Source organism: Magnolia sinica, chromosome 12 (genome assembly GCF_029962835.1).
Source record: "Magnolia sinica isolate HGM2019 chromosome 12, MsV1, whole genome shotgun sequence".
NCBI classification, from domain to species: domain Eukaryota; kingdom Viridiplantae; phylum Streptophyta; class Magnoliopsida; order Magnoliales; family Magnoliaceae; genus Magnolia; species Magnolia sinica.
Genome location: NC_080584.1, coordinates 9631184 through 9659176, shown reverse-complemented (window position 1 = coordinate 9659176; position 27993 = coordinate 9631184). Strand labels below are relative to the sequence as shown.

At 37.0% G+C, this 27993-nt stretch overlaps 1 protein-coding gene across 2 annotated transcripts; it reads left to right on the top strand.

Annotated features, from left to right (window-relative positions):
- The first annotated feature begins 5347 nt into the window (after positions 1-5347).
- Positions 5348-15598, top strand: LOC131220890 (probable LRR receptor-like serine/threonine-protein kinase At1g56140). Of its 2 annotated transcripts, XM_058215785.1 has the most exons (7): positions 5370-5639; positions 5732-5896; positions 10099-10217; positions 10578-10788; positions 11362-11593; positions 13098-13248; positions 14937-15598. In XM_058215785.1, the coding sequence occupies exons 3-7, from the start codon at positions 10110-10112 to the stop codon at positions 15330-15332; spliced, it is 1098 nt and encodes a 365-aa protein (XP_058071768.1). In that variant the 5' UTR covers positions 5370-5639; positions 5732-5896; positions 10099-10109; the 3' UTR covers positions 15333-15598. The 2 variants fall into 2 exon arrangements, with proteins under 2 accessions (XP_058071769.1, XP_058071768.1); XM_058215786.1 differs by lacking the exon at positions 10099-10217 and having other exon boundaries at positions 5348-5639.
- Positions 15599-27993: the final 12395 nt, after the last annotated feature.

The following is a 27993-nucleotide window of genomic DNA, read 5'->3' as shown; positions in this document are numbered from 1 at the left end:
AAATCTCCTCATATATTCTTTCTTCCACATAGAAAACACATCTAGTTCATTCAATTTAACATTCAAGCACATAGGAAAATAGATGGAAAACTAATGATAAATATACAATATTTAGCACTTAACACATGTTTGAATGATCAAAATCACTATAAGTTTCGTTAGTTGGGGATATGAAAACAATATTGATATCGCCAATAATATCAGTGATAACCGGAAATATGGGAAAACATGGGGGAAACGGTAGAATTTTTAATGAAACTTCAAGAGATGCTAAAATACACATTTGCATATTTATGAATAAAAATTTGCAAAATATGTATATAATAAGTTTCCATTTAATGGATGATTAAAAGCATATGTCGTTGTAAGAAATAGTCTAATCGTTGTAAGAAATAGTCTAACCATCCCACCCATCCCATCTAATTAACTATCCAATCATCTATCCAAAAATTAGAATATTAACAACTCGCGATATTTTATCAAGAAATCATCAACATCTAAAAAGGAAACGAAAGATTGTGGTCTTGATATCGCACATGTTATGGTAATGATAATATTGAGATATTATCAATATTAGTAATGACAAATTGCAAACTGCATGCAACGATGTGCTCATAAAAAAATTAAAATATATAAAAAAAATTAATAAACAAACTTTCTATGATATCTGTATGTTGACGATATTATTGAAATATCGTTGATACACTTGTGATACAAGCATCACGGCATCACCTAAAATTTACACACTAAAAAATATTGATGATATCGATACATTGGCAATACAAGCGATGCTTGAAATTTACACCATTGAAAATATTGGTGATATCGATACATTGGCGATACTTAGTACATTGATTATGCTTGGAATTTTTAATGCTACCGGTGTTATTAGTTTCGCTATCAATGTTGTCAGTAACGACAAGCTAAAGATAACGATAATATTGGAGATATTTCGATGATATTAGAGATAATTACACACCCACAAACCTTAGATTGCGTCTAATTCATGTCCATAAGGCCTCCTAAAATAAGAAAAATCCCACTTAGAAAATTTGTGAACTTATGCACTTGTGCGCACCATCGATCGAATCCTTCGATCAATCAAGTCCCATCGAAGTCCCTTCGGTTGAATCAAAACATCTTTTGATCGAATTGAAGTCATCCAAAACTATCCAGCAAGTTTCTTCAAAAAATCTGAATTTATCGATCTGTTCTTTTGATCGATCAAGTCCAATTGATGACCTATTGATCAAATAGAAGCTTTCATCGATCGAATCGAAGTTTCCATCGATTGAATCGAAAAGTGTGAAATTTGTCTAGCAACCAACTTTGAATTTCTAGAGTTTCTCGATAAAATTGACAAGGCTGTCTATCAAATCGAAAAATGTGATTTTTTGTAATATCTTTCATTGTCTTCAAAGCTAGGTTTCTTCAAATTTCTTCCAGACTTTTTCTTAAACTCTTTTAGACTTCAATTCCCCTTAATTAGTTTGAATTCAACTCAGACTTCATATTCTTTCCTGCACATAGAAAGCACATCTAATTAGACCAATTTAACATTCAAACACATAATAAAAGGATGCAAAACTGGGGATAAATATGCAATATTTAGCACTTAACACCTCACATGTAATATCTATCTATCCACACACACACACACACACACACACACACACACAAATCCATATATCCATGCACACACGCACATGTAATATAGGAACATTGCATCATCCTCCATACTTGAGGCTTACCTCACATTTGAATCAAACTATGTTACCTTCTAGAAACAAGCAAATGAATTTTCTGCCCTCTTAATCAGGAAAATTCCTCCAACAGAATTTCGACAGATTTATAGGGCGGGAAGCTACACAAGCCCCATCTAGAGGGCTGAGACAAGGGAAGGGAGAGAGAGGGGAAACCTCTTTATTGATAAAGAGCCCTTGTAGAACTTTCATCTACCCATAACAAGTGACCAATTGCACCAATGGGCATAGGCTACCACACCCTAACTCCCTATAACGGCAATATCAACAATAATCATCGATATGGGGAACTTTATAAAGGAAACGGTAGCAATATTTTAACGATATCATATCTTGTGGATATGTTGTTGATAATTGAAAATATGTATATTAAAGGGAGTTTTGGCATAGCTGAACTAGCAATATTAATATTATTGGTGATATTATCAATAATATCGTTGATAACAGAAACACTAGTTATAAGGCTTCTTATATACTGGAAGTGTGCACATGGGAAATGTATTTTGTATAGATCTCATGGCCATCTTGAGGTAGCAGGTTATTAAGATGAGGATTATACAAGGTTAAGACATGATTGACAGTTGACTACATGCTACTGTACTTTTCTTGGTAGTAATGTGGTTACCTAGAAGAGCAATAAGCAAAATGTTGTTGCGCAATCTAGTGTTGAAGTGAAATATAGATCTATACATTCTCAGAGTTTCCTAAAATTATTAAAATATCCTCGATATTATCCGTATCTCTAGCTCAGCCATACTGATAACACTAGTAGTCCTAGAAATTCGAGGTATCGGTGCTGTATTGCTAAATATCGTCAATATTTTCGATTATGTAAATTTTTGGTTTCGATGTATCACCAATATTTTTTACTGTGTAAATTCCTCTTGTCACTTGTATCGCCACTATATTGGCAATATTTCATTAATATTGCCAATATATCGATATTGCCAAAAAAAAAAAAAAAAAAACAATAATGTTAATCATACAGTGATATTATCATTAGTGTAACTTGGGTATTATGGAGACCACAATCTTTTATTTACTTTATCATGGAAAAATAAAGCCTTTTTTGCTCACAGAGTAGCGGACAAGAAAATTATCCTAAATTTTTTCTCCTTCATCAACCTCCTCATCATATATAGGGATTGTGAAGGGATGAATGGGGCATATGGTATCCCCTCGCAGATATGTTGGGCCTATCCATGTGGACATGAGAGATTTTGATGTAGAGCAGGTCGTGGACACTTTCATAGCCAAGATGGATCCGGATCAGAAAAGGCCCTGTCAATGATAGAAGTGATCTGGACCGTCAAAACTTAAAATAGACGTATCCCACAAACCAAAATAAGCTATTGGACGTACCGTATATGAAAAGGCCCTGGCATAGGGTTGCACATGCCGAATTTGTGAAATAACTCCAGATTGATGATCGAAATCTTGTTTTAATTTCATTTTTACTATTTATAGTAAGTTTTAGTTTGAGTATAACTCTTCATCCATTGGGCTTTAGGAGTTGTGCCCAACATGACAAGTGCTTAGAATAATTAGGAGAATAACATGGTTGAGCCAAATAGGACACTTACTATTTTTGGCCGAAAACCATGAGGTCGAGTGGAAATCAAGACCGTCTATAAATAGAAGTTTAGTATTTATAGTAAGTCACGATTTATAGGAGTTTTAGTTATAATATGATTCTAAAACTTCTCCCTAGGGTTCGTAGCCTTATTTAAAGAGTTGTAAACTCATTTTTCATCATCAATAAAATTATTTCAAATATTTTAGAATTCTTTCTATTTTCTTTTCCTCATGGATTCGAGGTTTATCTGTGAGGAGTCAAGAGAAGTTCCATGGATTCAGAACAATTATCCTTGAGGAAGATGGTGCGCACGACCTCATGTCCTTCCCCACGTCCACTGTTCAAAATATTGGCATCGCGTTACGTATCGCATTCTTGGGATACAGATACGTATCGGTTATCGCATGAGATATATCAGTTGTATCGTGTAATGTATCGTTATTATTGGAAACTTGGAGAAACATTGCGAAATTGGTTGATTTTTTCAATGAAACTTCAATGATTGTTAAAAAAGAAATCAATACACACTTGTAAATCAAAACATTACAAAAAACAAGTACACATAATAGGTTTTCTTTGTATGGGGTCCTAATCTATGTATTGTCTAACTAAATTGATGCAAATATATTTAATGTTTACTTATATAATTTATAAATGTAAGAAAACGTGTGGAATCACAAGCAATACATTCAAAAGCAACAAAAGAAGAATCACTACATAAGGTTATATACATGTTTGATTTGATGTTTGGACACAGATTGCAAATGATTTGTGAGAAATTGGAAATTTTTTATTTTTTTTTTTCAATTTTCGGCAACTCGACCCATATCCTCCAAATCTCAAAATTGAAGCTTCCCAATCCATGATTTTTCATATAAAGTTTTGTAACAATTTGACACGAATTTAACATGATTTACAGAAAATAAAAGGGTCGAAATTCGAAAATGCTTACCAGATCAAACATGTGGGATATATCGTACTACTTGTGTGTTTAGTATCGCACTAGCAGGATACAAGATATATTGTGGAATATATCGGCCAATATCGTCGATATTTAAAACGCTGCCTGCGTCAGTTTTGCACATTTCCTGGACATTGTGAGGGTTACTGAGGTCAAGGGGCTGCAGTAACATGGTCAAATGTAAGTTGGGCTGAAGCAGCGACCCACTGATTGGTATTGGCCTAAGAGAAGGTTAGAGTTTGCTAGCCCAGAATGAAGCCCAGTAGGAGACTGATCATGGGGTGGGCCCAATGATTGGGGATGGCTCACAACTCAAGAGGGTTCTGTTAATGGTGCACAAGGCCCAACAGATCCTGTTGGAGTGGGCCCATTGGCAGGGAAAAGCCAAACAAATATACTATAGGACCATTATTATCTAGGCCAGAGTCAATTGGCCTAGCTAAATTGAAAATAGAGAGTGAATCTCAATTCTTCCAATGATAAAAAAATCCGACCGTTTGAGGGGTTGAGTTGCCTGGACTGCTCAGAGGAGGAAAAGATTGTCGGCCAACAGGGGTTTCCGGTAAGCTTGAGACCGGAAGAGGAGAAGTACAAGTGAATTGTACTACAAGCATGTATTGTAAAAAATAAAAAATCAATAAATGGAATATTTCATACTATAAGATTCTATTTGTTAGTGCAAGTAAATTGAATTGCCATCATTTAGTTTAGTCAATACGAAACTAATAATGTTTCCTAGCATTTGTAATTATGGACACAAAATGCAGTTATGTTTCTTTCAAAACCAAATTATGAGAGAAATAATTGCCAATTCAATCTAGTGTGCTCCCACCTTTATGAAAAAAAAAAATGTAACCATCAAGCATCTTTTGAAAAGTAAGCTTACAATAATTAAGGCAGCAAAAAAAAAAAAAAAAAAACATTAATATATAGGATAGTAGCGATATGGATCTTCTTGAACTCCAAAGGTAGGTCCAACAAATCGTTTTTAAAAATGGTGAAAAAAAAATATTCATGCTTTCCTAAAGTATGGATGTTTGGCAGTCCCAAACATATCAATCACCATCCTTTGCAAATGTGTTTCAGCTTATGCAGTTTGTGAATTCATCATGACCGTATTCTCTGCTTGTTTTGATACTCTATTAATTGCTTTCCCAGGGTAATCTCCAATTGAAAGATTTTGATATAAAAAAGGAGGCAGGTGGAGTGACTAATAGTATAGTTTTGAAGACTTTCAAGGTTAATGTATCCAAGAATTTCATTGAAATCCATCTCTTTAGGGCTGGAAAAGGGAGTCATTTGGTTGGGCCATCCATTTCGGCCATCAACGTCACTCCAGGTAATATATATTCAGAACTGAATACTAGAATCAAATTCTAAAGTTTCTAGATGTTCAGTACTAACAGATGAACATTTTGGCTGTACTTTTAGATTTCCCACCAACTTTTAGTAACCGTGCGCCAACTTCTTGGGGAAAGAAGAACAAGACTGGCTTGATTGTTGGGATTATAGTTGGTGCTGTTGCTCTAAGTTTTATATCCATTTCTACAATATTTATTTGGAAACAAAGGAGCAGGGGCATCCATGAAAATGAAGGTAATACCAATATTGCTAAATTAGGGTGTGTTTCGATGCTCAACTGAACTGGATTGAAATTTATTAAATTCATTGTAAAGGAATGATCAAAGTGGGGGTGGCACCATTTTAATTAATTTATCAGCTTGAAATGGTAGTAATAACAATATAGGGAGATGGCCCCACTTTGATCATTTTCTATTTATTGAATTGAACTACCACGCTTCTGTTAGATTTAGCCAATGTTTTAAGCATTGACAATACCGGCCGATACATCTCACGATATATCTTGTGTCCCACCTATGCGATACAAAACAACAAGTAGTGTTGATATATCCCACACGTTTGATCCGGTGAGCATTTTCAACTTTTAATCACTTTTTCTCGTTGAAATTATGTTTGTCAAATGGTTACAAATCCATTGGTTCTTCATGTTTTGCATGAAAAATAATGAAGTTGGAGCTTTGATTTCAATTTCCATTGGTTCTTCGTGTTCTCCATGTTTTTTTTTTTTTTCAAAAATTTCCTTTAACTAGCTGTCAATTGAGACCAATTTTGAAGTATTTAGGAGTATTTGATGAAAATGATCATCACATATACTCTAATTTCAAATTTTGAGTTTAGGTGGCCCAATTTTGGGAAATTTTAAATTTTCCCTATTTTTTTCCAAATTACTTGCAATGTTGCATTCCAAACATGAAATCAAGCATGTATGAGGGCTAATCTACTGATTTGTTGAGTCCTTATCAATTTTCAGAAATTAAAAATTATTAAAATATTAGTTTTTTCTCGAAATTTCCCTTCAACAAGCTGTCAATTGAGACTAACTTCGAAGTATTTAGGAGTGATTGATGAAATGATCATCACATATACTGTAAATGTTATGCATTCAATTTGAATATAGTTGCATTAGTTCAATTAGGCAATGCATTACTTAGGACACTATACAAAGGAAACCTATTACGTACACTATTTTTTTGAGATGTTATGATTTCAAAGTGTGTATTAAGGTCTTTTTTAACAATCCTTAAAGTTTTATTGAAAAATTCAACATTTTTCCCAATGTTTTCCCATGTTTCCCAAAAAGTGCAATAAATTACCTAATACAAATGATATATCCCCTACGATAAGCGAAACATATCTATAGCCCAAGGATGCATTACGTAACATGATACAGATATTTCAAACACTAGATTTAACATCAAAACACAACCAAAGTGATATGTATTGAAACTCCAACTCAGACACTTCTAACTTACATGTTATGGTCCTAAAATACTTTAGCATGAAAATCCACTCAATAGGAGAGTGGATTCGAGTCTTTGGTTTAAGTTTTCTCAACTAGGAGATATCGCAATTTTTCTTTGAAAATTTTCTAGTTACCAATTAGCTTTCTTAGGTCATATTCAGTTATCCTTGTAAGCAGGATTTTGTTCCACCCAAATCAATATTCGTAACATTTCGAACAGGACCCAAAACATCCTAGGTATTTACTTGGTACGGAAAAGGTGGAAAATTACTACTCTACATATTGGACATCCATTTTTAGTGACATTTGCAAACACACAACTGAATGGATAAACATAATTTCATCAAAAAATAATAATAAATAAATAAAAATCTCTAGTGCTTCTAATTTTGGGTACTAAATTAAATATAGTAATTGCAATATGGCGGCTTGAAATACATTGGTCATTTTCTATTTTATGGAATTGAATCATCACAAATCAATTAGAAGCTTGAAAGTTTAGAAGAACATAGAAATGCCAGAAGGAACACGAAGAAAGTAGTAAATGAGGCAAAATTTAAGACACGTCATGGTCTTTAGACTAGATTGAGAGTAGAATAGGTGATAAATGTCTTCAAACCTGTGAAATTGAGAAGGGAATGTAGGGGCTGTTGGAAATAATTTGCTGAAAACAGTAGATAATATTCAGAAAAATAAAAATAAAAATAAAAATAATAAAGTAAAAAAGGATGACTTATTTGCTTGAGTTGAGGCATGACTGGGTCACCTAGCTTAAAACCAAATCAGCCCTCCTTGGACCGCCTACCAAGTGCAACAGGAATCTTGGACAATTAGCCTCCAAGATATAATGACTATTACTCGGTCCCAACCGTGCACTCGTTGTACATAGGGTCGAACCAGCATGCAGAACTTAACCGAAGTGAGTTGACTCAGTAGCAAACTCAGTTAGCAAAACAATATTAAACTGGATACGAAATTTTGAAGAAACAAAAAAAAAGAAATCATTGGTTTGAATGAAAAAATAAAAAAAGGAGTAGGTCTTAGGTACTTAAAGCACCATTTCAAATGGGTTAGATCTGTTGGGTTTGAACTCAACTGGTGTGACTACCCAAATAGATGCATCCCTAGTCTGAAATTCATGCAAAATTGAAAAGTGCAAGTATACTCATGGAGTGCAGAACAAAAACCATTAGCATGAGTGTACTCTCAATCTACACAGACCTAGACCCAGACCCAGCTTGGCCTAGTGCACCATGCGTGCACATGGCCAGGACACAACTCAGCTCAACTTGATGTTTGCGCGTTGTAAAGAGATGGTCCAACCCAAATGACTATTCCTCCTTGGCGGCTCAAGCCTTATGCAAACTACATCTCTCATATACATGAGATTTCTTTGATTCTTTCTTATGTGAGACAAGAAAGCTATACTAAAAACAAAAACATTTTTAAAAAAGAAACATGGAGAGAAAACTTAAATTTTGAAATAAAATTATTTTTAAAAAAATTAAATACAATAGGGGCATTAATAATATTAGTTGCATTAAAAACGATGACCAAAGGGTATTGGTTAAGTTCAATGAGATCAATGAAAGGTGGAGAAGCTATTTTCAGAACTTGCTAAGTGACAATTAGTATGAGAGCATAGGGATAGATGGAATTATAAATTCAAATGAGCTTAGAGAGCGTAGATACTTTCAAGAGATTAGTAATCAAGAAGCTTCAAAAAAGATGAAGATAGGAAAGGCCTTTGGACCGGATGGTATACCGATGGATGTTAAGAGGTGCACGGGAGGTACAGATTTATTTTGGTTGGCAAGATAACAAAAGCTCCAGGAATTACTTTGCTTAGCCTATTTAGAAGTTGGTTGAAATGGGAGTCTTTTGTTTTCACGGGGTCTTTGGTTTTTTTGTGTTGTGTGACATGATGTGTCAGTTGGTATGGATGTTGTATTTGATGTCTTAAATCAAGTTAGACACTGGGTCTATCAATGCCATCAACAGCCTGCTCGATGTCACCTTCGATGCCATAGATGAGTATTCGATACCATCGAGAATTTTCTGAACAATCATATTTTCCCTTTGGACAATTGAGGTGTTAGTTCGATGTCATCGATTAGTGTTTGATGCCACCAAAGGATTAGTTTCGATGCCATCTATGAGTGTTCAATGGCATCGATAGATTTTGTGCAAATTTTTCGCAAAGTTGCGAATTTGCAGGATTTGTTTCCAATTTCGTTTGGGATTCTTTCCAAGGCTATATATATGGGTGTAAACGGGATTGGGAGTAATTCTAAGGGTTTCTAAATTGTCCAAGGGTTTCAAAGGGTGTAGAAGGGTGAGATTCGAGGTTGTTTGAATCGGGTAAGCTCTTTCTCTTTGTAATTTCTGCCTTCATAGTGATATCTGTCGCTTTGTGCCATGATTTTTTTTCCAAAAGAGTTTTTCCACGTTAAATCATTGTGTTCTCTTTCTATTTGCCTAGTGCTATTGGATTGTTATCCTTGACTCATCTCTGTGTGTTTCCGTGGTTCCCCCAACAATGGAAGGCTCTTATTTCTTTTGTTCTTGGGTGCATGGCTTTTGGGTTTTAGTAGTGGGGTTTGGTTGTAGTAGGATTTTATGCTTTTGTTTTCTGTTTTGTTCCAATAGTTTTTGTTTGGTGTTACTTCCTATATTATATGATTTCTGTTTTTTAGCAAATGAAAAATGTGGGTAGAGTAAAGATCTTCAGATGGTCATTACAGTGCGGTTGTTTCTTCTTGGTTCAACTGAATGTTTACAATTCAATTATTTGCTTCATCAAAGCAGACCCATATAAAGAAAATCATCAAATAAGTAAATAGAACTACAAATTGGGGATTCATACAATTTTTTTCAAACAAGTTCATGAGAGAGAGAGAGAGAGAGCATGCATTTTTGTATTCCATTTAAGTAGATATATGATCCTAACCTGCTCACTTATGTGAATTCCCAGAGCTTCTAGAGATGGGTGCCAACCCAAACACTTTTAGTTATTCGGAACTGAGGACTGCCACGGGAAATTTCAGTCTGGAAAATAAGTTGGGAGCAGGAGGATTTGGGGCTGTTTATAAGGTATTTTTTTTTTCTTACGGATCTGAAATGGATGTATCAGAGGACAGTATCATTCGATTTTCGATTTGCGAGATTAGGTGAATGTGAATGATTGTCACAGAGGAAAACAGAGCACCAATTGAGAACTAAGGGTGTGTTTGGAAGTCAATACAAATCCCAATGTGTGTGGACATCCAAACAGGCCTCTATATAACTCTCTCTGTGGTGACTCAGGCTCATTTTATAATGCAATTATGTGCATACCTACCCAGTACCCACTACACATACTAACATTTATACATCCATCCACCGTACATATGTATATAAATAAATGCATATTGGAGTATTCATTTACTTTATCAAACTGTGGTATTTTTGTAGGGTACGCTTTCAGATGGAAGGACAGTAGCTGCGAAAAAACTCTCAGTGGCATCTCAACATGGAAAGAGTCAGTTTGTAACAGAGATTGTTACCATATCAGCAGTGCAGCACCGGAACCTTGTGAAGTTGTATGGATGCTGCCTCGAGGGAGATGAGCGGATTTTGGTTTACGAGTATCTCGAAAACAAGAGCCTTGATCATGCACTCTACGGTACAAAACATGCCCCTATTTCTGTAAAACCTTATTCTTGAGCTATGACCAAAATGAGGAATGTGGTGGCTGTTGGTAAGAGTAGGATCTGGTAACCGCACCTGCCAATGCAGCACATGCATGTGTGACATCCAGGCCACAGGCCATTCATCTGGTGGGCCCCACATGAATATACAACTGCCCAAATCCAGGCATTCTGATCATCATGTAGCCCAACACATGTTTGAAACAAATGGACAATTATAAAAAATTACCAACATCCGCATTTATCATACACATGTTCCCCACTTGAATTGAACTGCCTTTATTTTTGGGTCATGGCAAATGCAAGGTGGGCCCCACCTGATGAACAGTCTTTTTTCTTGCACATATGTTCTACATTAGCAATTTGGCACATACTGGGGGGAATTGCTATTTAGGGGTATCAATGGCACCCTTACTGTGGTATCAATGGCGACACTCAACCAAAATAGATGTCTTGTTCAGTCGATTTCCCTATTACCAATATTAATCAGTGTATCCATAAGAGTATAATGCATCATGTCCATGTAAATGCATGTCATTGCCTTGCAGGAGACCGTAAGTTGCATCTAAATTGGCCCACCCGCTACGGTATTTGCTTGAGTACGGCACGAGGCCTCTCTTATCTCCACGAGGAGTCGAGGCTCCGAATCGTACATAGAGATGTCAAGGCCAGTAATATTTTGCTTGATGCTGATCTCAATCCCAAGATTTCAGATTTTGGTTTGGCCAAACTATATGATGATAAGAAGACACACATCAGCACACGGGTTGCAGGGACAATGTAAGAAACACTCAATTGTTTACATTCATCTCTCATACTTAACGATCTGTTTGGATGCTCAATGGAACTAAATTCTAACAATTTATAAGAAGTGATCAAAGTGGGATGGCCTTTTAAATGATATGATGAGTAAATACCAAATTGCAATTCCATCAACTTGAAGTTGGGACTGAAACAACTTTAGTTCTGAGTAAGACGCTAGTACCTCATGATGAACGGAGTAGGGGTGGGGAAGCCCACTTTTATCATTTGCACTTTAGGGCACTATCTAATGTAGCAGGAATGTGCAAAAAGATGAAGAGATGATTGTTGTCTTCCTCTATGATAAACCTTGAATACACAAAGGTTTACAAAAATAAAAATAATAAAACTAAAATGATAATAAAATTGATAATGATGATGCGGCTTAGCCTTGATTCTTGGAATTACCTGACATAACAAACTTACTAAAAATAGTAAAGGGCTTGTATGTTGACTTTCTCTTACATAACTTAAAGAGGACTTCGAGTTATCATAGGCAGTGTTTTAAGTATCGACGATATCAGCCCATGTCCCATGATATATCTTGTATCTCATTTGTGTGATATGAAATGCACAAGTTGTTGAATTTATCCCATATGTTTGATCCGGTGAACATTCTCAATTTTTGATCTTTTTTTTTCTCTATAAATCATGTTAAATCAGTATTAAATTGCTACAAATTCATGATTTTTCATGTTTTGCATGAAAAAATTAAGGATTGGGAGCTTCGATTTCAAGATTTGGAGATGATTCAAGTTGCGAGAAATTTAAATAAATCAAAATTTTTTCAATTTCTCACAAACCGGTTGCAATTTTTGTGTCTAAACATAAAATCAAACATGTATGTCACCTGAATTAGTGATTATTCTTTTACTTTTGAATATATTGTTTGTGTTTCCATGTCTTATTACATTTTAAAATTATATGAATATACTTGCAACAATTCAGTTAAACAACATATAGATTATGACCCCATACAAATAAAATTTATTATGTGCACTTGTTTTTTATGATGTTTTTATTTACAAGTGTGTATTGATATCTTTTTTAACAATGATTGAAGTTTTATTGAAAATTTCAACTAATTTCCCAACATTTCTCCATGTTTCCAACAATAGTGATATATTATGCGATACAAGTGAGATATATCTCATACGATGACTAATACATATCTGTATTCCAAGGTTGCAATACATAATGCAATACTGATATTTCGAGCACTGATCAGAGGATTCTTTAAACACTAAAATGGCTGAGAAATAGCAAAAACATATGGAAATGAAGGAAATGATCATTGGCATTTGTTTTTTAGTCGTCATATCATTTAAAACAGCCATCCCACTTTGATCATTTCTTATAAGCTGATTATTTTTTTTCCTTATTAGCTGATTATTACAACTTAATTTAATTGAGCATCCAGAACATGTCCTAATTTGCTCATTATAAGTTTTTTTTGAACCTTGGGCCTCTTGAATTCTTGAAGTGGGTATCTTGCACCGGAGTATGCCATGCGTGGGCATCTGACAGAAAAGGCTGACGTGTTCGGATTTGGGGTCGTTGCACTTGAGATTCTCAGCGGAAGGCCAAATACAGATACAAGCTTGGATCAAGATAAGATATATCTCCTCGAATGGGTACGGCATTTTAATCACCTTATAGGAATCAGTCTGTAGGCTGGTAATTCGATTCTTTCATCAGGACACATATACGAACATGCACATGCAGTTTGTCGAGACTCGTTATCTTGTTCAGTGTTGCAGGTTCCTGCTATTACCTTTCATTGGCTACGATTCAAATGATGATCACCCAGGTTGCATTTAGAGCACCTTTGATTCGAATCACGATTATAAATCTAATAAAGTGGAAATAACGAAATAGTAATTTCCTTCCTACCGTATTGAAGTTTTGGGAATGAAATCAGAATTGTGTTACATTCAAGTTGGACTACAAAAATTTGTAATTGCAATTTGAGGGGCTACTTCCTGAATGTGGACTCTGGGAAACGTCAATTAACTTTCGTCGTTTTGCCATTTTGATTAAACTGATGCCTGCAATTCAATTCACTTGTGCATCCAAACGCAACCTAAAGAAGAATGCAACATGTAAATGGGCCAAACACAAGCATCCTACGTGTGCCTACATGGGATATATGTGTGTAAGAGCTGGGTAATCAATCAAGTGGGTCCCATAGAAACTGTTTCCAATGTAGAGCGGGTCGCAGACAGTTTCATGGCAAAGATAGACCAGAGAAGGCCTGATCGGAGGCAGAAATGATCCGGACCGTCAGAACCTTAAAACAATCATATCTCACAAACTGGGATGAGTTTATTAACCTATCATATATGATTTTGGGGTAGGAGAAGCTACTTTCAGCCAACCAACCTTGCTATGCCAAGTCACCCATGCCGGATTTGCGAGATTCCATTAGATGGACAGTCAAAAGTGCATTTTATTTTCGTTTTTACTATAAATAGTAAGTTTTAATTTGAGTATAACTTTTTATCCTTTGAGTTGTAGGAGTCGTGGCCAACATGAAAAGGGCTTAAGAAAAATTAGGGGAATAACGTGGTTAGTCCAAATTGGACACTAACTACTTTTGGCCGAAAACCATGAAGTCTAGTAGGATTAATGGTGACTGTATATAAATAGTTAGTTTACTATTTATAGTAAGTCACGTTTGTAGTGAGCTCGAGTCTGAAACTTTGTCCTATGTTTGAGGCCATTGTTTAAAGGATTGTAATTTCGTTTTTTTTTTTTTTAATCATCAATCAATTTATTTCAAATTTATTAGAAACTATTTCTATTTTTATCGCTCATGAATTTGACAAAGCTCTGTAAGGAGTCCAGAGAGCACCGTGGATTCGGAGTAGTTATTCCCCAAAGAAGATGGTGATCGACCTCATTACGTCCTTCCCTATGTCAGTTTCCTATCCTAAAAATATAAGGCCAGCTGACTTTTCAGGTGGACCACAAAGATAGCTAATGGATTAAATTAAATGGACAAGTGGCCTACCTAGTCAGTGGACCAGCCAGAATTTTTGGGCTAGGCTACATCCACTGCAGGACGTGCCTAATGAACAGCCCATATCTCACACAAATGTGAGATATAGGCACATGTGAGGTGTTTCTATTTGGCATTTGCAGATACACATCTAAAAGTAGCGTTTGCTTCAGTCACAAAATAATGAACTTTCTTCACAATTCATTCTACCAAGTGATCACTATCTATCTTTCAATGATGGATTTGTGGACATAAGATCGATGTATTATTACTTTTTCACTCAATGTATTAATAATACCTCATCATTCCATAATTTCTTAGGCTTGGACTCTACACGAAGCTAACCGTCCATTGGAACTGATCGATCCGACGTTGTCCGAATTTGACAAAGGAGAAGCACTAAGAATGATTGGAGTAGCTCTTTTGTGCACTCAAACTTCTCCGGTGCTACGCCCACCCATGTCCCGTGTGGTGGCCATGCTCTCAGGCGACGTTGAAGTAAGCAATGTCACATCACGGCCCAGCTACTTGACTTTGTGGCAATTCGATGAATTAACCAACTCCCTGAGCGACTATATGTCAAGAGGATCTATGGAAATAACAATGGAAGGCCCATGTGACACGTCGAACAATTCGAGTTGGTCTACTCCTGCGAAACACTTGCCTCTGCCCACTCAGCCATTTTTGCAAGAGATCACTGGAGAAAGACAGGGCTGATGGACTTTTCTAAGCTGTGCATGCATTTCTTCAAGTTATCCTCTCACTGCTATGAATCTTTGTTTATATCTTTTATTTGGATGTTGAATGAATCTTATCAGGCAGTATGTATATGTGTCATAGTTCGAAACGCTGAAAACTCGACTCGACCCGATGTCCTGCTGGGTCGGGATGACTCTAAGACTCAGTTGAATCTTAAATTAAGATAGTATTAAATGTTTTTCATTATTAAACAATACAAGTATCCAAAGAAAATTGCAAGTGCATTAGTATTCCATCAGTTAAGAACCTTGCTTCTGTTGAAGGAGTTGACTGGCGAGTGATTCGACTTGACTCAGTATGAATCATGTCAACTTGACCGAGTCTACTATTGGACTCGACAAGTTTTTAAAAACTCAAACAAGTGAGACTCAATAAAAAGTTTTTGACTGACTTGGCTTGATTTCTTAACGAGCCCAGTTAACTCAACTGATTTTGGAGTCAACCCCACGAGTTTTAAACTTTGATATTGTTGGAATATTTTGTTGAATTAAATAAACTATTTAAAATCAAAGCGTCAAAACAAAAAAAAAAAAAAAATAGATAGAAAATTTATGGAGTTGAGTCGAGGCATGAAGTGAGGGACTCGGCTTGAAATCTAATCTCCCCTTGGACAGCGTCCCAAGTGCAACGGGTTTTTAGAACAATCATCCTATTGGATACAACGACTATAATTTGGTCCCAGCGGTGCACTCTTTGTACATGGGTTCGAACCACTTGTGGTTTAACCCGAAAGTGCTGAGAGTTAACTCAGTGATGACTAATGAAGTCAGCAACCGAAACTCGTATGCCAAAAAAGGAATAGAGAGTTTTCACAAGAGCATAGTATTTTGTGGTTTTTGAAAATAGAATAGAAGATATATTAGCCAAATCCATAATTCAGGTGGTCCAACTGAGTGGAAACAGTGATGGGGACGTTCACTATTTAAATCGTTTCACTTAGTATGGCCCACATAAATCACATATAGGCCTAATTATTTGTACCCATGCATAACATTTTATGAGGCAACTAATGATTGGAGTAGATTTCACACAAACATCACAGTGAGCCCCATAAAAACAAAGAGTAGGCATCCTCTCTCACACTATGTATCTATGTATGGCCAACCTAAATCATACGTCTGCCTTATCTTATGGCTAAATTTCCATCATGCACAGATTTCACAGGCACACTATGGTGAGATCCACCATGAGCCCCATCCCACCCCCTCTCTATGACTATATATATGAGAATTAATAAATAAATAAATAAATAACTACAGAAATTTATATCTCATACCTTTTTTCAGAAAGATTTTCAAAAAGATATATCATGAATTAATATAATTATCATTCCAGGGTATGCGGTTTGAGTGAGCCCACTATGATGTTTATGTAAAATTTACCCTAACCACCAGGTGCATCACCCCATATTAAGTAAAGCGCCAAAAATCAGTTCCATATATGATTTAGGTGGCCTACATGATTGGAAATAGTATATAGAGCAAAACTCGCCTTCCAAATTGTTTCCATAAGTATAGCTCATGTGAATCACGAAGGGTGTGAATTTTTTAGTTATGGGCCTAAATTTTTGTGGTATCTAATGATTGGTATAGGTTTCATGTAAGTACATGGAGATTAATATATAGAAGTTTTAAAAGAGATAGAAATAACTGTATACAATAAATCTATTATTAGAGATAAGAAAGAGAGAATTGTAGAGAAATAGTAAGACATAGATAGTGCTAGAGAAATTCTTCAACACCATACATACAAAATTGAGATACAGATGCTGGACCCTTCAAATTATTGTAGGTTGTTGCCTTAGAAATGACCTACAATAGAAGGAAAACAGCCTTCAAGGCCGGACCAAACCCTCCTAGCTCAGCTTATTTTGCAGAACTCGAGTCTTGGTAGCAGTTTTAAAGGTCCCATTTGGATAACACCAAATAAGTAGCTTTTTAAAATTTATGTAAGTTAATAAATTACTTTTTCTAAATAAGTTAGTTTAGTTAATCAACTTAAATAAATAATTTATTAAATAAAATTATTTTTTAAAGTTATTTTTTATTTGTTTTTAATTTATGAAAAGTAACTTAAACCATGGTTGTAAAAAGGGCGCTCTAATTGTGATGAATGGATGTGCCATGTTAGGAAATCCACCGTGATGTTTTGATAAATCCACCCTGTCACTATTTTATACATCTCATTTTAGAAGGTGGGCCCAAATATGACATAAATTCTACACTGAAGTGGGCACACGGCTTAATTAAAACAGTAGTATTGATCATGCCCATTGTTGAAACCGCAACCATTGTTATGTGGCCCACCATGATGTTTTTGAGAATCCTTCCCATCCACCTGTTTTTCCAACTGATTTTAATTGTTAGGCCCAAATATAATGAAGATCCAAAATTCAAGTAAACCAGGCACCTTAAAACAATGTTATTAAACCTGGCACCCTAGAAGTAGGAGCTCAAAAACATGGAGTGCCTCACCATGATGCTTTTCAAAAATCCACCATGTCCACCATTTTTGTCAGCTCATTTTAAGCTCCACACCACTTGAAACAGTGATATTGAACAGCCATTGCCTACATTAATTTTTTGAAATATCCAATGGTTTCTTCATATGATCTTATGAGTACGGGAATAACCTTACTATTGGTTTAGATGGCATATAATCAGCATAGTCAGCCTTAGGAAGATTTCAATAGTGATCATTCAATCCTCGATGTTTCCTTCAATGTGGCCCACTTAAGATTTGGATCTGCATATTTTTGGGTCCACCTCCTAACATGATGATCTGGTAAAATGGATGGATGGGGTGGATTTCTAAGAAACATCATTGTGTACGAAGATATGTGTGCAGTCAGGTTCACCCACCAATCGGCCTTCGGCAAAAGCAGCCGAGCAGATTAGGTTAGTTTGAGGTAACAAACGTTGTTCAGTCAGGCCATGATTGTAGACCCACTTTGATATCTGTGTTATTTACCTATGCATTCCATTAATTTTACCTGCTCATTTGAGGGCATGAGCCTAAAAATCAAGCAAATCCAAATCTCAGGTGGACCACACCATTAGAAACATGGTGAATGAAAGCCCACCATTAAATTCTTGGGAGCACAAAAGTCTTAGAACAAGCTGTATTTGTGTTTTCCTTCATCCTTGTCTACATGATCTTTATCAATAGGTTGGATGGCAAATAAACATTGTTGTGGGCCCTTGGATGTTCTCCTTCATCCTTTTCTATGATTTTTAATGGTAGGCCCTGAAATTTTGAATTTTTATATAGTTCGTCATAATTTACACGAATTTTGTAAGATTTATTTACTTTGATAATTTAAGGTTTGAATTATCTTTGGTAAATGAATCAATGTCAATCATTGATTATCACTTGATTAATTTTAAGGAACAACAAATGATCATCTTGATTCGATCATCCATACCTTAATTAATTACAATTCTTAAAGCTCACATTAATTGATTAATGCAGCTCATTAGATGGTTAGATCAATCATCAAATCTGAATGTCATCATCATTTGATATCTGAATTTTGATAGTCAGCCCAGATCAAGTTAGATCTCAACCATATAATTATTCTACATAATGAATTAACATATGATTCATTGTTTATCATTTCTTCATATCAATGCAGATCATCCAATGATTTGATCGGTCTGAAATTTAGGATTTTAATTTATTTTATTTTTTAAGAATCAAATGAATGGTAAGGATTTAATCACACATTTTATATTATGTAATATAATTCTTTTAATTTTCTTAAATTGAGGAAGAATCTTGATAAATCTATGATTGGTGGTCTATTGAAGTGTTGAATTAGTCTAATTCTTAAAATTATTATATTATTGAGTCTTATAAAACCCATGAATTGTACATATCATATTGACAGCTGTCTATCAGGAAAAAAATTTCACCTTATGCACATAAGCTTTAAATCCATGCACATTGGTATAGCTTTCCACACTAATGAATTGGCCTTACATAAGGGGTGTTTTAAATTTAAATTTTATTTTAAAAAATTATTGGGTCACGCTTTAAACTCAACGTTTTGCAAATGAATGGTCAAAGGTAAAGGCTCCGAACAATCCCAAAAGTCATCTGATGGGATGGATCGGATTGTCCAACGTGCATGATTTTCTGAATATCAACGTGGCCCCTCAGATGAACACTATGGAGCTCGTGCACAATGCCCGCGCGTGTGGCTTCTGATTCACTCGTGCAGACTAACAAATAGAAAATGATGTCCCCATTCCAAGAAAAATAATTGTTGAAAATTGAAAAATTACAGCAGAAGTCACCTTGGATTCTGTGACAGGTACTCGTATTTTATAGTAATATAAAATTACAATACTCTACCAATCCGATGCAGGGTGCATGCATACAACCGTTCGTGTATATGCTTTTCCTGGCCCATTGATACACCGAATTCTTGGGTGTATATGCTATTTACCAACTTCCGAGTTCAGACTTATGGAAAAGGCAAATAGTGACTATGGATACACCCACGAACACCCAGCATATGATGGCCCCCACTTATCATTGCCCAACCATGATTAGAGGCGATAAAAAAATTTTAAAAAAATAGATACACTAAAAGACCAGTATATATTTCTTGAACCAAATGCTCCGAAGTAGGTGAAAGTGAATCTCTCTTTCTCAACGACCATCTAATAGCCCCTAGAAATCTCAGATGGGTTTCACTTGTTTGGCAAGCAAAATAAAAATAAAAATAGCCCAAAAAATGGTACTTCTATTGGATAAAGAAATTCTAATTTCTCATAGAAGAGGTGATACAAAAGTATATACGCTGAAAGTTTAGTATATACTCTTTGCACCCAATTCTTCGGTGCCCACGTGTTGAGATAATGCAGATGATCACTACTGTCCATGTTGTGGAATCAATTCCATATGGGCTACTCAAGTAAAATAACGCTGAACGATGGTATTGATCATCACCATCTGTATACGAATTTAGAACAATGAGGGTCATTACTCTTAGTCGGGTAGTAGACTCTTAGGAGTTTCAACACCGGGTCAAGGGTTCGAGTACCATGGTGGTGAAATTCCACTCAAAAAAAAAAAAAAAAATTTAAGACAATGAAAGGAAAATTTTCAATGCCTTGCATTCAACCCTAACTCAGCAGGGTAAGCGTACTGAGTAAACTCTGTGGGGTCCACCGTGATTTATATATTTTATCCACTCCGTCCATCCATTTTACCAGACAATTTTACGGCTTGAGACAAAAAATTAAGCATATCCAAACATTAAGTGGACCACACCACAGGAAATACTGTGAATTGAAATTCTACCATTGAAAAATTCTTGGGGGCGACAGAAGTTTTGGATCAAGCTGATATTTGTCTTTTTCCCTTCATTCATGTCTTTTTTAACTTAATGAACAGGTTGGATGACAAATAATCATCACTATGGGCCCTATGGGCCCTAGAAAGGTTTCAACGGTGAAAATCATTATTCTCATTACTTCATGTGGTGTGGTCCACTTGAGCTTTGAATATGCTTCAATCGTGAGCTCAATCCTAATATGATCCGGAAAAACGGATGAACGGCGTGGATATACCACATACACGTAGTGAGAACAGCTTAGTTTACTCGTACGTTAATAGCGTACTGAGTAACTCAGTACGCTATCCGATTTGGCTTGGACGCGGATTGCGCAGCTTATTGAGTAAACTCTGTGGGGCCACTGTGATTATGTGTCTTAATCACGCCGTCCATTTGGTTTGTAATATCATTTTAGGGTATGATTCCAGAATCAAAGCATATCCAAAGCTCAAGTGGACCACACCAGAGGAAACAATAGAAATTGAACGCTGCTGTTGAAATCTTCTTCATCCTATCCATTATTTTCTACAGTTTATTTTATAGTTTATTCTCTTGAATATTAGAATATTAAATTTTAATGAACGGTTGAAATTGTGAGATTCATATAATTTATATAATATCTGAACACTATTCTGCCACGTGCACGGTAAAGAGATGGATCTAGATTACTGCGGTTCAGCGCGGGATTTCTGGCGAAAGTCTTTCGCCGTAAGTTCCTGCCAACTATGGGACGCGGATTGAGTACTGAGTAACTCAGTACGCTTAACTCTGTGGGCTCCACTATGATTTATGTATTTTATCCACTCCCTTCATTCATTCTACCAGATAATTTTAGGGCTTGAGATTAAAAATGAAGTATATTCAAACCTCAATGAACCACACCATAGGAAACAGTGTGAATTGAACATGAAAATTTCTTGGGGGCCATAGAAGTTTTGGATCAAGCTTGTATTTGTGTTTTCCCTTCATCCATGTCCGTGTGATCTTATGAACAGGTTGGATGAGAAATAAACATCACTGTGGGCCCTAGAAAGGTTTCAACGGTGGAAGTCATTATTCCTACTGTTTCTTATGGTATGGTCTACTTGATCTTTGGGTATGCTTAAATTTTTGTCTCAGCTCCTAAAATAAGATGGAAAAACGTGTATAGATGGCATGGATAGACCAAATACTTTCACGGTGGGCCCAACAAAGTTTACTCAGTACGATAAGAGATTTCTAAGTAATTCAATATGCAATCCGATTTCCCAACGATGCTGGATGGGCTCTCTGCAGTGCATATTAGAAAGCCATTCCGTCCATCGCTTAGCTAGTTAGGTGAATAAAAAGCACAAGTAGGTCACACGAGAGGGAAAACCAAGGAAAGAAATTTCCACCGTTGAAACTTTTTCGAGCTCCACCTTAATATTTATATGTTATCCAAACCGTTTATAAGATCATTCCCAATGGGATTAAGTGAAAAAATAAAAAATATTTAATGATATAAAAATTTTATGGCCATAAGAATGTTTCAATGGTGCTCACTGAATGTACACTGTTTCCTATTGATTGGCCCACTTTAGTTTTGGATACACTTAATTTTTGGTCGTACGTCCTAAAATGGACGGGTGGATTTCTCAAAAACATCTCGATAGGCCACACCCAGCATCTTGCACAGGTGGGAAGGGAGAAAGTGTGTGCATTTTTATTTAGGTGGCCGCCGTATATGGCCAGACTTTTGGATACGTTAAGGGAAAAAAAGAGGGAAAGAGGCGGTCCACCCAGATCGCGACGTGTCGCAGGTGGGAAAGCTGAGTGAAAGTTTTGGGTTGGGTTGTCTAAGTCCTTTCTTGAAAAGTGGTGTGATTAGAAGATGGTAGCCATTGAAACAGTTGTCATCTAGGTGGCCCATTAGACATGCTTGCATGGACAGCGTCTTCTTTTGTGCGAATTTTGGTTGGTGTCCAGTACCTGGCACCTGGCCAGTGGGTAATCCAGCCCTTCCAACTAATGGGTCGTCTCGACAGATTGGCCCGGGTTGAAAATGGACCCGGAATCCTCGGCAACTCCTGTTTTAAGCATCCTAGCTCTATTGGGACTACCAGCTTCCACTCCAACCATCAGGTCCTGGTATATGATTTAGGTTGGCTACACAGGAAGTGAATTGGCTAGTGTACCTCACACCAGCTATATATAGTGAGCGGAATGCTTATTGGATACCGAACGCTTCAGTAGCCAAAACGCTACGGAAGTGATGTGGCAAAATGCCATTGGTTAGATACCAATGATATGTTCCCTTGTATAAGGAAGCAGATTGCGTACCGCAATCCAAGTAACTCATAACAATTAGCTTACTGAGTAAATTTTGGGGGTCTTATAGTCGTTCATATATTTTATCCACTCCATCCATACATTTTAGTAAATAAGTTTAGGTCGTTAGCATAAAAATGAAGCATATCCTAATCTCAAATGGACCACACAACCAGAAAAAATGTGAACTAAACATCTACCATTGAAAATTTCGTAGGGGCCACAAAAGTTTTAGATCAATCTGATATTTTTGTTTTCACTTCATCTATGTCTTTTTGATATTATGTACGGGTTGGATGACAAATAAATATCACTGTAGTCTATAGAAAGGTTTCAACAGTATTTCCACGGTTTCCTGTGGTATGGTCCACTTGAACTTTAGATATACCTAAAATTTGAGCTCAACCACTAAAATGATCTGAAAAAACAGATGGACAGAGTGGATAAGGCAAAAATATTCACGGTGGACCCAACTGAGTTTACTCAATACGATTAGAGCGTACTAAGTAACCCAGTACGCAATCCGATTTCCTTGTATAAATGCTACCCCATTATATCCGTTAATGGATCTTTCTCTGTTTCAGCCATGCACCCACTTGGCCATGAAATCGGATTGTCGTATTGAGAAAATTCAGTTGGACCCACTTCCATCTGTTTTTCCATCTAACTTTAGGCGTTGAGCCTAAAATTGTAGCTTTTAAAAATCTCAAGTGCACCATATCATAGGAAAACAGTGGGATTTCCACTGTTGAAACCTTTCCAGGCCTTATAGTGATGTTTATTTTTCATCCAAACTGTTCTAAGGATCAAAAAACATGTATAAAGGTAAGAACCAAATATAATATTAATCCAAAACTTCTATGGCCCCCAATAATTTTTCAACGATATAAATTCAATTCACACTGTTTCCTCACCACAGACGGGATAAAATACATAAATCATGGTGGACCCCACGAAGTTTACTCGGTACGCAATCCGCTTCCCTTGGACACGTACCACTCCACATACATTTTTTTCTAGATGCGGAAGTTCCTGTGCTGGGAACTAGGTGGGGCCCACTGTGATGTTTGTGAGAAATCCTCCCCTTCTATCTGTTTTTTGATTTCATTTTAGGACATGATGCCAAAAATGAACTGTATCCAAAGCTCAAGTGGACTGTACTAAAGGAAAATGTGGTTAGAGAAATTCCTACCCTTAGGGCCCGTTTGGCCGGTCGGATTGGAAGGGATTGGATGGTATTGGAAGGGATTGGAAGTCAAATCCTGGGATTGGCCTGGCGTGCCAAACAGAGTCAGTGATCTGATCCCAATCCCAGGTATCTCAAGACAATCCGCTGACATCACCATCATTACATTTAAATCCCATCAAATCCACCCTAATCCTTCAAATTTTCCTGGGACGTGTTTGGTTTGAGGGATTAGAAGGGATGAGAAAGTTTAAAACCGGAATTGGCCGGGCGCTCCAAACAGACTGGATATAGCAATCCAGGAATATATCAATCCCATGGATCTCCAGACAATCCACTGACAACACCATTATTACCTAGAAATCCATGCCATCCACCCTAATACCATTCAAACCCTTCCAATCCACCCGGCCAAACGGGCCCTTAAAATCTACCTATGTTCGATAGTGATGTTTACAAGCCATCCATACCGTTAATAACTTCATTCCTACTAGGATGAACTGAAATAAAAAAATATTAGCATGACTCAAAACTTTTGTGGCCTATGAATATTTCAACTGTGGACGTTCAATTATCAAGTTTTTGGCTCACTTGGGCTCTAGAAACTGTTCATTTTTGGTTTCATGTCTTGAATTGAACTCAAAAAACGGATGGACGAGTGAAACTTCTCACAAACATAACGGTGAGCTCCACCTGTCTATGGCAGGAAATCCACGTCTTTTTTTCTCTTAAGATAGACATTTAACCGTGCGTGGCCGATTGCATTCATGGCCTAAACGAAAAACATCCGCGCTGGCGGATATCCATCGGAAGAGCATTTATTGGAATGAAACATCACAGTAGTATCCACCAAAGCTATTTTCCCACGTCACTTCGGTGGCCTTTTGGCTCCTTTTGGCTAGGCTCTTCCTGGCTACTGAAGGGCCCGTTTGGCCGCGCGGATTGGAAGGGATTGGATGGTATTGGAAGGGATTGGAAGTTGAATCCCGGGATTGGCCGGGCGTGCCAAACAGACTGGGTGATCTGATCCCAGGATATAGCAATCCCATGGATCTTAAGACAATCCATTGACAACACCATCATTACCTTTAAATCCCATCCAATCCACCCTAATCCGTTCAAATTTGCCTGGGACGTGTTTGGTTCGAGGGATTGGAAGGGAACGGAAGGTTTAATCCCAGGATTGGCTGGGGTGCCAAACAGACTCGATATGGCAATCCCGGGATATAGCAATCTCATGGATCTTAAGACAATCCACTGACAACACCATGGTTGCCTTGAAATCCATGCCATCCACCCTAATACCATTCAATCCCTTCCAATCCACCCGTCCAAACAGGCCCGAAGTGTTAAGTATCCAATCCGCTCTCCTTGCAATTAATGCTCTTTTCCTCGGAGTTCCGTTGGACGTCTCACTCCACTTGCCGGTGCACGCACACAGACCACGTAAGGGTAAAAGTTATTTTAGTCATTTCTTTTCCCCGCTCCCCTGTTGAAGTGACGTCACCACTTTCTATGGACAAAACCATGATGTATGTATTGTATCCACACCGTCCATCCATTTCGTGATATCATTTTAGGGCATAATCCAAAGAGTGAGCAAGATCCAAATTTCAAGTGCACCCCATCGTAGAAAACAATAGAGATTGGACACCTACCATTAAAACCTCTTTAGGCCACGGAAGCTTTCCATCGAGCTAATATTTATGTTTTACCTTATTCCATGTCTTTTTTAACTTATAAAAAGGTTGGATCTCAAATAAACATCATGGTCGGCCAGGAAGGTTTCAATGGTGGCCATTACCTCCCACTTTTTTCTATGGTGGGGTCCATTTGAATTTTGGATCTACCTAATTCTTTTGTTCACTCCCTAAAATGATCTCTCCAAATGGATGGACGGTGTGGATACAACACATACATCATGGTGAGGCCCAAAGAATGTGGTTGCGTGACATGGGCAGCAAAACTCGTTACCCACTGGTTCAATAGCTAACCTGCGTCCTAACTCCATTTAATTTAAAGAATAAAAACTCTCATCCTCTACAAATTACTAAAATGCGTTCCCATGAGTATTAAAAGTAGTAATATGCCTAAGTGGCACCTACCATAATGCTTCTGATAAATCAATCGCGACCATCAGTTTTTCTAGATTATGTTACAACATGGACCTAACAATGATATTGATCCAAACTTCCAGTGGACCGCAAGATAGGAAAAGGTGAGGATTAAGCTTCCGCCATTGAAATATTCAAGCGGCCACAAAAGTTTTGGATTACCCTAATGTTTTTATAATTTCAGTTCATCCCATTAGCAATGACCTCATGAACCATATGGATGACATACATACATCATGGTGGACTCAGGAAATTTTCAACCACAGGAATTCCCCCACTAACCGTTTCCAGCCGTATGCCCACATGAGTTTTAGATCTGCCTCATTTTTTGACCTACATTATCAGATGATACAGAAAAAATGATGAACAGAGTAAATTTCTCACAAATATCACGGTGTGCCCCACCTAACTTGCCGTCAAAGGAAGTTCATGCGGATGGCTCTGGCCGCAATGGGAAACGGAAGCGGGTTGGCTTCTGAAATAGAAGGATGTTACGTCACCACATTCTTTGGGCCCCACCATGATGTATGTGTTGTATCCACACCATCCATCCATTTGGGGAGATCATTTTAGGGAGTGAACAAAAGAATTAGGCAGATCCAAAGTTCAAGTGGACTCCACTACAGAAAACAGTGGGAGGTGACAACCACCATTGAAACCTTCCTGGGCCTTCCATGATGTTTATTTGAGATCCAACCTTTTTTACAAGTTGAAAACGACATGAAATAAGGTAAAGCAGAAATATTAACTTGATTGAAAGCTTCTGTGGCCCAAAGAGATTTTAATGGTAGGCATTCAATCTCCATTGTTTTTTAAGATGGGGTGCACTTGAAATTTGGATCTTTCTCATTCTTTGGATTATGTACTATAATGATATCACGGAATGGATGAATGGTGTGGATACAATACATACATCATGGTGGCGCCCATGGAAAGTGGTGATGTCACTTCAGTGGGGAGAGCAAAGAAAACAAATGACTTGAAGATAAGGTTTACCCCTTATGTGCGTGCACCGGCCAACGGAAAGAGACGCCTAACAGAGCTCCAAGGAAAAGAGCATTAGTTGTAAGGGAACATGCTCTTGGTATTCAACCAACTATATTTCACCACGTCACTTCAGTAGCATTTTGGCCACCAAAGCATTCAGTATCTAATCCGCTCTCATCACTTTCCTAAAACCCCTCACTATTTTTCCAGTTTTGAAAGCATGACTCTTTCCAATTGCTGGATCTGGTGCGGGGCACATGTAATGTAGATCAGGTCGTAGATAGTTTCATGGCCAAGATAGATTAGAAAAGGCTCGATTGATGACAGAAGTGATCCGGACAACTTAAAATAGACTATCTCGCAAACTGGAATAAGCTGTCAAAGGTAGGACGAGCTACTTTAGCTACCCAACCACATTGCGCTAGGTTGCCCACATTGAATTTGTGAAATATTATCAAATTGGTGACCGAAATCCTATTTTAATTTCGTTTTACTATTTATACAAATTTTAGTAACGAGTATAACTCTCATCCGTTGGGCTAAAGTTTACTATTTATAGTAAGTCAGCGATTTATATGAGTTTTAGTGTAGTTTAATTCCGAAACTTCTCCCCGAGGAAAACAGTGGTCAACCTCACATCCTTCCCTGCGTCAATGGCGTTGGTCCCCACCATAGATGGATCATAGAGCAAGAAGTCCA